Source organism: Cebus imitator, unplaced genomic scaffold, assembly GCF_001604975.1.
Source record: "Cebus imitator isolate Cc_AM_T3 unplaced genomic scaffold, Cebus_imitator-1.0 Scaffold959, whole genome shotgun sequence".
Classification (NCBI taxonomy): domain Eukaryota; kingdom Metazoa; phylum Chordata; class Mammalia; order Primates; family Cebidae; genus Cebus; species Cebus imitator.
The window spans coordinates 114,483-127,280 of record NW_016108274.1 but is presented as its reverse complement, the minus strand read 5'-3'; the positions used below and the strand labels follow the sequence as shown (position 1 = coordinate 127,280).

Genomic DNA, 12,798 nt, shown 5'->3' with positions numbered 1-12,798 from the left:
TTGTAGTATAGTTTGAAGTCCGGTAGTGTGATGCCCCCCGCTTTGTTCTTTTTGCTTAGAATTGACTTGGCTATGCGGGCTCTCTTTTGGTTTGTTACCCAGATTTCTGCCCGAAAGATGACCTTTTACATTTTTCCAAGTGTGAGTCTGCTGGTGAATATTCTGTCAACATTTTTGTGTCTGAAATTGTGTTTTCTTTGCATATTTTTGGGATAATTTAGACATCTTGTTTTTATTCACCTAAATGTAAAGTGCTTATTTTCTCTATCACTGATTTTAAATGATATGATTATGATGAACCTTTGTACGTTTTCCTTGTGTGCCTTTGTTTGTGACTTTCCAATTTATGTATTTCATATATTTATAGTTTAATACATTTGGATTACTTTTTTTAAAATACTGTGTTGTAACTCCCCCTTTCCCCCACACCTGTCACCTCTTTCCAGGATGTCAATTATAGGTACCTTAAGCCACTTTATCTTCTACAACTCGGTTGCTCACTCCTTTTTATCCTCTTACCTCTTAATTGTATTTTGGATATTGGGTAACACCTTTTAATGTTTCATATTTTAAGTATCTTAATCTGGTAATCTTATCTGGTTTTTAAGGTTGGTAGAAAAGAACATTGAAATAAATATTGAAATAATTCCTTATGGTCCAAGAAGCTCTAGGAAATAATGAGCTGTTCAAGTTACTCAAAAAAGAGCTAAAGTAAAGTGCTTATGGGTGAAAAATAGCAAGTTTGATGGAATACTAAGAATAAAGGTTTGATGGATTGCTAAGGATAGAATAGGTCCAGAAAAGTTTTTGAAGACATAATGTCCAAAAAAATTAACATGTCTGATGAAAACTTAAGTCACAGATTTAGGAAGCTCACTGAACTGTAGCTGAAGAAATATGCTTATCTGACACTTCCTAGAGAAGGAATACTTGTGATGTAGGGCTTCTTTGTTTCTCCAGAGTGGCATTTAGTTATAGGGTCTCTGTGCAGGATGAGCTAGATCTGGGGCCGAAGGAGATGCATTCTCATGTGTGAGTAGAGAGAGATCCTGGCAGAGGCCTCCAGTGTCTTGAGCTAGGGAGAGCGTGGCTTTTTAATTCTCATTTTGATGGTGCTGTTTATTTTGAGTGGCAGGCTAGAAGGGTTACTGCATGGATTGAAAGATCACACTGTGTTCTTTTTTAACATCCTAGGTCCCTACACCTTTAGTATCTGTGATACCTCCAGCTTCTCTGACTACATCCTTGGGGTCATCGTCATTCAGGTCAAAGTATCTAAGAAGATTAGTTTTGTGAGTAGTGGTGGTGGGGATGTGCACTATGTGGTTCATGAATTACTAGTTTTTTCACAGCTGTGGTACTAATAACCTTGCTTTCCATAGAAATACTTGCTTGCCTCACTGGCAGAGCCAGACTTTGTGATAACAGACTATGCGAAGTATTCTCGCCCTGCTCATCTACATATTGGCTTCCAGGCACTGCATCAGTTCTGTACTCAACATAGCAGGCCACCTCGTCCCCACAACAAGGTATGTGAGTGGGCCAGCAAACCAGGGTACTTGTCCTGAAGCCTGTCCTACCTCTCCATCTGTCTGCTGATACCGCTGCTCCCACTGGTCCTCCCACTTATCCTCTTCATTCTTCTTCCTCTTCCTTTTCTTCTCCTCCTCCTACTCCTCCTTTTTCCTCTTCTTCCTCCTCTTCTCTTCCTCCTTCCTCTTCTCCTCCTCCTCTTTATTCTTCCTCTTCTTACATTTCTTCTTCCACTTCTTCTCCTCTTCTTTCTCTTCCTCTTCTCCTTCCCATTCTTCTTCTTCCTCCTCTTCCTCTTCTTACATTTATTCCACCTCTTCTTCTTACTTTTCCTCTTCTCCTTCTCCTCCTTCCTCTTCTTCCTTTTCTTCTTCCTCCTCTTCTCCTCTTCCTACTCTTCTTCTTTCCCCTCCTCTTCTTCCTCCTCCTTCTCCTCCTCTTCCTCCTCATCCTCCACCTCTTCTTCTTCTCCTCCTCCTACTCATCCTTACTTTGTCCCTCTCTTCTACCTTTTCCCTAAAAAGACCTCTTTTGGCTTCCTCTGGCCCAACAGGAAGATGCAGCAGAACTGGTGACTCTGGCACAGGCTGTGAATGCTCAAGCCTTGCCAGCAGTGAAGCAAGGCAGCCTGGATGAGGACCTCATCCAGAAACTGGCATATGTTGCTGCTGGGGATTTGGCACCTATAAATGCCTTCACTGGAGGCTGGCTGCCCAGGAGTTTATGAAGGTTAGCAGGGGTGGGAAAGGGCATGTCTGGGTGTGGTCCAGGTGCTTCCTTGAGTTTATCACTTTTGTTGTCCATTTGTTTTAGGCTGTGACTAACCACTGATCATTCTCCCTCAGGCCTGCTCTGGAAAGTTTATGCCAATCACACAGTGGCTGTACTTTGATGCCCTTGAGTGTCTCCCTGAGGAGAAAGTAGACTTCATGGAAGACCAGTATCTCCCGGTACATAGGTGGGGGCTCATGGGAAAGGCACTGGGAGCATGTCTAAGGCAACTCCTCTCTGACCTTCCTCTTTTCACATGACAGCACCAGAATGGTTATGATGGACAGGTGGCTGTGTTTGGCTCAGACCTGCAAGAGAAGCTGGCCAAACAGAAGTACTTCCTGGTGAATGCCCCTGTTGGACATCTGTTACTTTCACCTCTCTGTCTTCTGGCCACCTCCTCTGGGATCTCAATTTTCTGCCTCCCACCAGAGTGTCTTTTGGTTCTTGAAAGCTAACTACATCCCCCTTTCCATTTTCTGTATATTGAATGAAAGCTTAATGTATGCCTTTACTTCTCTCACCTGGTGCCTCCTTCCTCAGATAATGAAAGGCTTAATGGCCCTGGAGCTGAATGTGTGGCAGTAGGCTGTCGTATCTTCTCTTCCTATATTCAGGAAGAGTGTGGAGTGTTGGGTGACTCTGCACTGTACCTAGTCACTCTGATGAGGTGTCCCTTATTTGCTGTCTTTCAGGTGGGTGCTGGGGCCATTGGCTATGAGCTCCTCAAGAATTTTGCCATGATTGGGCTAGGTTGTGGGGAGGGTGGTGAAATAACTGTTACAGACATGGACACCATCAAGAAGTCCAATCTGAACCGACAGTTTCTCTTTCGACCCTGGGATGTCTCGGTGAGTAGGGCAGAGTCAGAGTTTCTCTCACTTCTCTACTCTCTCTCTCTCATTTTGGATCTTAATGACCCAGGTCTTTTTGTCACTGTCTTTCAGCTATTTTCTCGTTACTTTTTCATTCAACATGTGTTGAATACCTTGTGTGTTCTTTCATTGGTATTTTTCATAAATCTGCAATTATTTTGTGTCTGTTGGGAGTCACTGTTAATTTTGAAACTGAAGTTGGGTTATAAAGGGATTATCTAGAAAGCTTCCTGTAAAGGTCATTGTGAATTTCGCCTGCTTACAATCCCTCATTCTTTTTATACCCAACATACTAAATACTACTTTAGACATTTGAAATTCATCAGAGGTAGCAAAAGAAGGGTTCCTGTCCTTGTCTAGTGGGAAGATGCAGAGATGTCTCAGAATGCAGTCCCATGTCCTCTAGAGGTCCTTCAAACTCTTTTTGAGCCTATGTGATCACAATTATATTAAGAATACCAAGACATTATTTGCCATCTTCCTTCTTCCTTTATCAGGTAAAGATCAGATTTTAGTTTAGGAAGCCCCTGTGAACTCACTGAAATGAGCATTTTCCAAATGGCCAGTGCTTGATGATAAAATGTTATTCTTGGCCAGGCATGGTGTTTCACACCTGTAATCCTAGCAGTTTGGGAGGCTGAGGTGGATGGATCACCTGAGGTCAGGAGTTTGAGAACAGCCTGGCCAACATGGTGAAATCCCATCTCTACTAAAAGTACAAAAATTAGCCAGGCATGGTAGCAGGCCCTGGTAATCCCAGCTGCTTGGGCTGCTGAGACAGAAGAATTGCTTGAACTCAGGAGGCGGAGTTTGCGGTAGGCTGAAATGGTGCCATTGCACTCCAGCCTGGGTGACAAGAGCAAAACTCTGTCTTAAAACAAACAAACAGAAAATTGTTGTTTATAGATTAATTTAGAATGCTCAACAAATCGCTAGACACTGATAATGCAATTAAGGATTATGAAAATGTTTTTATGTGTTGTTTCCCATATATCCTTTAGCAAAATACATAGCAGACTGAATGTAGTGGATATGAGAATCCAGCTGTCTTTATGAGGCTACATAACTTAAAAAGAGATTTGCAAAATCCAGTATAATGTGACTCTTGTTACTGAAGCTAGTTTTTTAGTCTTTAGCTGCCTATTTATGTTTCTTTTGGTTTCATTGTTATTAGAAGACTGAGGTACATGTGCAGAACGTACAAGCTTGTTACATATACGTACATGTGCCATGGTTATTTGCTGCACACATCATCCTGTCGTCTACATTAGGTATTTGTCTAAAGCTATCCCTTCCATAACGCCCCAACCAGCAATAGGTCCCAGTGGGCGATGCTCCCCTTCCTGTGTCCGTGTGTTCTAATTGTTCAGCTTCTACTTATGATTGAGAACATGGGGTGTTATTACTGAATGATTATTCCTGAACTTCTATATTGGAAATGTTTTATAATAATGTTTGTATTGCACATAATGGCCATATTGCACTTTGAAATGGACTGATTTTGAATGACCTCAATTTAAATTTCTAACTTGGAAAACAATGATATCTGCTGCCTATATAACAGGTTATTTTAAAGATATTTTTATAGACCCCTGTGTTTAACAACTGCTGTCATAAGCAAATAGAGTAGCAAAAGATACAGTTGCTGTTAGAATGTGAGAAGTACTAATGATGAAAAACAAACTAAGAGGCAGTTGGAAGTGCCATAGATATTGCTTTGCAGGGTAGGATAAGGAAGGCCTCGTTGGAAAGTTGGCATTTCTGCAAAGACTTAAGAGAATGTAGGAGAATCAGTGGAACACCATAGGAAAAGTGTACCAGGCAAAGTAAGGGCCTGAGCAAGACTTCGAGCTGAAATATGCCTGTGGTGTTTAGTAACAGAGTTCATATGGAAGGGAACACACTTATTTTACTCCAACTGAAATTAGAAGCCAGTGGAGAGTTTTGAGCAGAACAGGAATGTGAGTTGAGCTTTGATGAAACCCTTTTTGTTCTTGTACCACTTGGTGTACATAAAACCTTGGTTTTATTTTGATGTATGTGTCCCAACTTCAGGTGTCATTAACTTAAAAATAATTAGATGTTGGGGCTGGGTGCGCTGGCTCAGGCCTATAATTCTAGCACTTTGGGAAGCCAAGGTGGGCTGGATCACCTCAGGTCGGGAGGTTGAGACCAACCTGGCCAACATGGAGAAACCTCCTTCTCTACTAAAATTAGAAAATTAGCCAGGTGTGGTGGCATGTGCCTGTAATTCCAGATGCTCAGGAGGCTAAGCCAGGAAAATGGTTTGTACCTAGGAGGCAGAAGTCGTGATGAGTGGTTTGCACCATCGCACTCCACCCTGGGCAACAAAAGCAAAATTCCATCTCAACAAAACAAAAAAAATACGTATACGTGAATTAACGGATAACCTCATCGATTATTTTTGTGTCAGTTTTTTTGTTTTGTTTTTTTTCAGCCTCATTTGTCACAGCCCCAGCCACATGGCATCTTCATGGGCTTCCTTTTGGCCAAACAGCAGCCCTCTGAACTCTGTTTAGGTCTTTTCATGTTGGCCCTATATAGATTTGTTGGGCTGATTTGTGCTTAACAGCTTTGTTTCCCCATCTGCCTCCAGAAATTCAAGTCTGACACAGCTGCTGCAGCTGTGCATCAAATAAATCCACACGTCAGGGTAAGGAGCCACCAGAATAATGTGGATCCTGAAACAGAATGTATCTACGATGATGACTTCTTCTAAAACCTGGATGGTGTGGTCAATGCTCTGGACAATGTGGATGCCCGTGAGTTTGCGGGTGGGTGAGGAAGAGGGCAGAGTTGTGAATATGAATATTGCAGGTTGCTGATGTTCCTGTCTGTCTCCCATTTCTAATGCCACTTCCATCACTTCTCCAAGGCTTGTACATGGACAGCCACTGCGTGTATTACTGAAAGCCGCTACTGGAGTCTGGAACACTGGGCACCAAGGGCAGTGTGCAGGTGGTGATTCCCTTGCTGACAGAGTCTTACAGCTCTAGCCAGGACTCCCCTGAGAAATCCATCCCCATCTGTACACTAAAGAGCTTCCACAATGCTACTGAGCATACCCTGCAGGTAATCAGCCTTAGGGGTAACAGAAGGTGGGGAGACAGGCACCTAGATAGGTGGCCTCTGGGTGGTGAAGCCTCTGTCATTTAAGTGTTGAAAGCCATAGCATAGCTTGTGTATTTTCTCCAAAATTCTTTCCTTTTCTTAGACTCAGCAGCCTAAGTTTGTAAAAGTGATTCATTTCTTTTTGTCTCATACTTCAAAATTTTTATTTTGGAAGAGCATCTTTATGCAAGGCAAAACATCTTTATATGAGTATAGAATGTAACTTATCATTATGTAAAAAGTAGAAATAGAATATAATTTATCATTATGTAAAAAGTGTAAACATAACTGCTTGTGCACAAAATTTATTTATTTATATTCTAGTTTTTAAAATTACCTCTAAAACATGAATTGATAATTGTATTTTCCCGATTTTTGCCCAAAATGTGTTTAACAGCTGGCTTGTTAGGATGGTTCTGTTTCTCTCTTAACAGAACAAGTCATATATTACCTAGTTAGGTAAAGTGAACACACCTGGATAATTGACACCTAGAATACCTAATCCTAATTAACTACCCTTTCAGCCCAAGAATAACCATTACATTTTCAGACTTAGTCTCAGTGTTATGTTTGAGTCTATGACTAGGGGGATTATAAAGATGGGATGCAGAGAGGGAGAAAAAACTAATTCTCATTTCAACCAGGCAGGTACAGAATGAATATGTTTGTGTTGTCACCACTGTCTCTCTCTCTCTCCCCTACCTAAATATGTGAATGTGTACATAACTTTTACTAGGATGTGATATTCTACTCTTTGCCTAACATGCAGGGAGGCCCATTAAAAGGTTTTAAAATAGATTTGCTTCATAACCTTGGACTTAATTTCTCCATGCCTCAGAGTTCTTGCTGTAAAATGTGCATGATGATAATATCTCTCAAAGGGCTTTTATAAAGCACTTAGCACTTGGTATGTACTTAGCACTATTTTACCTATACTTTATAATTTATGTATTTGCTCATTCCTTTATAGAAATGTCATGAGGTGCAGATTTTAGTGTTACAGTGTATGTTTTGAAATACTACCCTCTGTGCCTGAAGTCACAAAAGGTGGTTGTGTTTAGCAGATCTGAAGTCGAAACTAAATGCCCATTCTCAGGGTGCCCCAGGCAACTTCATCAATGACTTATTGACTGCCTTTCCAAGGCTCAGAGGGCAAAAATAAGCACAATCCTTATCTGTCTTGTTTTCTCCCCAGTCCCAAAAATCTGTAGGAGGATCATCCTTGTTCTCTTCAGTTGATTTTTTAAGTAAGATGTGCAATAGTCTCAAAAGAGATGTGCAGTACTCTCAGAAATACTCAAAAGAGATTATTGCACATCTTATTTAAAAATAAGTTTCCATGCCTGTGTACTATGTAAACACTGTGCAGATCAAGGCCATTAGTTTTTAAGTTTGAGGTGGGAAGATGGAGAAATTTGGGCAGGCCTCCCATTTGGGAGGCTTTTCTCTTCTATTCTCCCAGAGCACTTGTCTCTTCCTGCTTGCTCTATTTTACTGATGGTATTTCTACTGCTTATAGAGCCTCATTTTGTCTACCATTGTAATTTTATCTGCCCTGCTTATAGTGGGCTCGAGATGAGTTTGAAAGCCTCTTCAAGCAGCCTACAGAAAACGTCAACCAGTACCTCACGTGAATAACTCAAATGCCCCCTCTCCCTATCCCCTGCCTGCCAGCCAAGGCAAAGCATCTTGTCTAATTTGCTAACAACTCGTAATACTCTCTGTCAGGCTCACTCTGAATGAATGAATGAGGCAGGTGATTCCAGGGTCAGAGTTGTGTATTTGTCTACGTGGGGAGGTGGCATGTCTTCCTGTCTGTTCTCTCCAATGGGGGGGTCAGATGTAGCTTTCCATGAAGACAGTGCAATTTCCATGAAGACTACTCCTAAGGCTATTGATTAGTCCCGATGTTTGCCTCATAGAAACCCCAAGTTTATGGAGCAGACACTGCGGCTGGCAGGCACCCAACCCTTGGAGTTGCTGGAGAATGTGCAGCGCCGCCTGGTGCTGCAGAGACCAGAGACTTGGGCTGATTGTGTGACCTGGGCCTGCCGCCAGTGGCACACCCAGTATTCTCACAACATCCAGCAGCTGCTGCACAACTTTCCTCCCGACCAGGTATAGCATGCTTCCAGTGTCTATTTGGCAGAATACACTTTCTGGAAATGTGGAGTTTACTGGAGACTTTGGACATGGTTCATTCTAGTTAAGGCAGGTGTCACAGGCACCTTAAGGTATGGGGCTCAGAAAAGTGATAAGGCCAGTGCTTTCTGCAGACACCTGTTTTTGCTCTGTTCCTTTTCTTTCAGCCCAGAGACTTGGTCCCTTCTCTTCTCCTATGGTGCAGGCTGAGTCAAATCTGATTCCCCGTAAAGCTGTAGAGATTATCCTAGGGGAGACATTTTGGAGATAAGAGTGCAAGTGCCAGCTCTGTGTGACACTAAGGCAAATCATATATATTTTTTTCTTCAGGAATCTCATCTGCGTATAGGTAATAATGCTTATCTGGTAAGAATTTGGTGAAGATTAATTTGTCTGTGGATATTACAGTTAGTAAAGTGCTTGACAACCCTTAAGAGATTAAGTGCTGTGTTTGGTACAACATGAGTTTCCAGGGATAATGAGTTTAGTCTTTTGAGACTTCAGGTAAGAAGTGCCAGAGAGCCCTCTTCTTTCTGGTCTCAATCCTGCAAAATGTTTTATCCTTTCAACTTGCAAGCTCTGGTGCCCCATTCTGGTCTGGGCCCAAACGCTGTCCTCGCCCACTTAACTTTGATGTCAGCAACTTGAGTCTATTAGGGTCAGGTGGAGGCTGGGGGAATGGAAGTCAGTAGACACTTCACTTGAACACTGATGTGTTTACCCTTCCCTGCTCTTCCCTCTCCCAGGCCTTGCACCTGGACTATGTGATGGCTGCTGCCAACCTGTTTGCCCAGACTTATGGACTGATAGGCTCTCTGGAGCGAGCTGCTATGGTTACATTGCTGCAGTTTATGCAGGTCCTCAAATTCATTCCCAAGTCTGGTGTCAAGATCCACATTTCTGACCAGGAGCTGCAAAGCATCGGTGCCTCTGTTGGTGAGTGTATTTGGCCATTTGGTCATGAGTTTGTACCCAGTCCAGCTTAGCTTCCCCATTAGTCTTTTGCCACTGGCCATCATCTGTGACAGTAGATTTGAGATTTACCAGTGCACATCCTTTCAGCTTCACATCCTATATTTGAAATATAGGATTCTTCTCTCATTCCTTTCTTCTTTATAGCCTTGCTATCAGGAAAACTAGTATATCCTTTTCCTTATGCATGTTTGCCTTACTTGTTCTCCTTTCATCTGTTTTTTATAGATCTCTTTGTTTAGGAGGCAAAGAGGTATGGTCTCCACTAGTTCTCTGTCTCACTTGATCTGTAAGCAGCTTCAGCCTGCTTTCATGTCTCCCCTATGTCCCCATCCATATATCTAGCCCCAACTTCTCTGAGTGCATATTTACCCTATACTCTTGCCCTTCATTTGTCCTCCCATCTTCCTTAGAAGATCTCCATCTGACAACTTCAGCTCTTACTTTCCTCTGCCTCTCCCTGTTCGTGATCTTTGTCTCATCCCTCTATCATTCTGTCTCTGAATTTATCTTTCTACCTTATGTTCTTTCCTTTTCAAATGTATACCTGCTCCTGTTCCTCTCTGCAGACTCCTTCTAGTTGTATAGGTCTCTCCAGATACCTTTTCTGCAGGTATTTTTCCATGTTACCCTCTACACATAGTCTTATCTCTCCAGTTCTGTCCCTGTGTCTCCCTCTCGATGTTTCCTTCAACTTATTTCACACAAAATTTATCCTCTGTTTTGTCTATGAATTTGTCCACAATTCCTGTCAGTGTGTCCCTTTTCCCCAACTCTGTGTCTCGTGTTCCTGCACCATTTCCTCGTTTACTTCTACATCATTCTTCCTCAAGATCACTGTCTCATTTTGATTTCTCTTACGTCTTTTTACTGTCATCAAAATGCAGCTGTATCATCTTAATCACCTCCGAGTTTTCTGTTCAGTGGCGTTAATATATATTTACACTGTAGTGTAGCAAATCTAGAACCTTTTCATCTTGGACCCTTAGAACTTTGTACTCATATTTCAAACGTCTCGTTTTCCTTTCCCCATACTTTCCGGAAACTCTTTCTGTTTCTGTGAGTTTGATTACACTAGGCATTTCATGTAACTGAAATCATACATTATTTGTCTTTTTATTTCGTTTAGCATAATGTTCATGTTGTCACGTCTTGGAATTTCCTTTCTTTTAAGTGCAAAGAGAACGGTGCATTGCATGGACACACATACCACATTTTGTTTATCCATTTGTTTATCTGTGGACATTTGGATTGCTTCTGTATTTTGGCTGTTTTGAATAGTGCTGCAAGGTACATCCCTCCACACTGTCTTCATCTCCATTCCTCAGTATATGCAGAGTTATTCTTTTCTGTTCCTCACCCATGTGTGCCTCTTTCTCTGATTTGGGGTGGTGATGCCAGTTCTACCTCTGCTTTGTCCACTCTTTCCCAGGACATAGATTCTTTTCAAATTCTTATCTGCCTGAATACTTTCTGCCTTAGTCTGGGCTCCTCTCTTTACATCAGACACTGACTTGATATCTAAAAGGCTGATAATGTTTTCCCTCTTCCTTCAGATGACGGCCGCTTAGAGGAGCTGAAGTCCATGCTTCCTAGTCCAGACAAACTTGCTGGATTCAAGATGTATCCCATTGATTTTGAGAAGGTGCTGGATTGGGGTCTTGGGCAAGACAGTGGTACAGGCCTGGGCCTTTATTAGGATTACAGAGGGAGGGAAGACAGTGAAGAGAGGGTCAGAGGAGGAAAACATTTTCTGGCAACTAGGGAGATCTGCGGGTAACTGGGTGAAAGATACTGTGTCCCAGTAGCTGGGAAATATTTTCTTATTTTGACTGCCCTCAACTCACAACAAGATGATGACAGCAACTTCCATATGGATTTCATTATGGCCGCATCTAACCTCCGGGCAGAGAACTATGATATTCCCCCTGCAGACCGGCATAAGGTAGTGGTGGTATAAACCTAAGCTTCCACCTTTGTTTACTCATGTTTCAGTCTCCCACATTTGACCAATTCTGTAGATTGATCCCCTCACTAACTATCTGTGTTGTTCAAATTCTGTCCCACGGAGTAAGCTGATTGCAGGAAAAATCATTCCAGCGATTGCAACAACCACAGCAGCTATTGTTGGCCTTGCCTGCCTGGAGCTATACAAAGTGGTACAGGGACACGGAAAGCTTCAGTCCTATAAGAATAGCTTCATCAACTTGGCCATGCCCTTCTTCAGCTTCTCTGAGCCCCTTGCCCCACCCCATCACCAGGTATGGTCAACATTCATGAATGCTAATGATATCCGTGAGACTGTACAATGTGGGGAGGCGATATATGTGTGTAACTTTGCATATACAGCCAGCTCTAGTCCTCATCATTTTGATTAAAGTTTTCAGGGGCTTGATTAAAATGAAATGAGCCTGTGAGATGGTTTTCAACAAAACAAGGTTGTCATCAGTCTGAATGGACATGTCAGGTTGAGTGATAGGGTTGTATGGGATGGCCCCTGTTCTACTCCCCTGACCTTTGTCCCTCAGTACTATAACCAAGAGTGGACACTGTGGTATTGCTTTGATGTACAAGGCATACAACCTAATGATAAAGAGATGACCCTCAAGCAGTTTTTAGCCTACTTAAAGGTAAGACCACTTCCTCTCTCACTCCACACTGCAGAAGATGGTGGTTTGGCAGGTGACCAGTACTGTCCGTCTCACTAACTCTGTTCTCCAAATCTCTTCCTATCCTCTCCAGACGGAGCACAAATTAGAAATTACCATGCTGTCACAGGGTGTATCTATGCTGTATTCCTTGTTCATGCCAGCTACCAAGCTTAAGGAACGATTGGATCAGCCGTGAGTTGGCTGCTGGGCAGGATAGGGATGAGAACACACAATGGCTATTTTCTTTCCTGACTTCTTTGCCCCATATGTTCTTCCTCTTTTTTTCTGCCTTCTTGACTCTCTGCTGTCTACCTTAGGATGACAGAGCTTGTGAGCTGCGTGTCAAAGCGAAAACTGAGCCGCCATGTGTGGACCCTGGTGCTTGAGATGTGCAGCAGTGACGAGAGTGGTGAAGACATCGAGCTCCCTTACGTATGATACATTACCCACTGACTCCTGGCTATGCCTTTATCCAAGGGTCCTCTCAACAACCTGTTTGCACATTCCTTCTAGTTGTGACAGAAGCTGAGCCCAGCTAGACATACATGTTTTACTTTCTTCTGAGAATGTGTTTTGCTGCTGCATCCTACACTTTGTCATTGGAATTCATAATAAAGAGTTATCTAAATGTGGCATGTTATTGTTTTGTCAAAGGCCATTATCCTGTCATCTCTCAGAAGGAGTGGGCTTTTCTGCAGCTTCATAAATCAAGATGATATTCA

At 42.5% G+C, this 12,798-nt stretch overlaps 1 protein-coding gene across 1 annotated transcript in view; it reads left to right on the top strand.

Annotated features, from left to right (window-relative positions):
* The window catches only part of LOC108298431 (ubiquitin-like modifier-activating enzyme 1), a gene marked incomplete at its 5' end in the record, with an annotated part of 15,853 nt that extends 3,339 nt beyond the window's left edge, over nt 1-12,514 (top strand). The window contains 20 exon segments of the mRNA XM_017521101.2: nt 1,195-1,292; nt 1,383-1,529; nt 2,087-2,237; nt 2,240-2,262; nt 2,379-2,483; nt 2,568-2,648; nt 3,000-3,155; nt 5,797-5,962; nt 6,076-6,272; nt 7,877-7,941; nt 8,234-8,429; nt 8,862-8,869; nt 9,031-9,097; nt 9,200-9,389; nt 10,982-11,083; nt 11,279-11,376; nt 11,501-11,686; nt 11,954-12,055; nt 12,168-12,268; nt 12,394-12,514. Of these exon segments, the coding sequence (XP_017376590.2) occupies nt 1,195-1,292; nt 1,383-1,529; nt 2,087-2,237; nt 2,240-2,262; nt 2,379-2,483; nt 2,568-2,648; nt 3,000-3,155; nt 5,797-5,962; nt 6,076-6,272; nt 7,877-7,941; nt 8,234-8,429; nt 8,862-8,869; nt 9,031-9,097; nt 9,200-9,389; nt 10,982-11,083; nt 11,279-11,376; nt 11,501-11,686; nt 11,954-12,055; nt 12,168-12,268; nt 12,394-12,514 (2,360 nt within the window).
* Between the last annotated feature and the right edge of the window lie 284 nt (nt 12,515-12,798).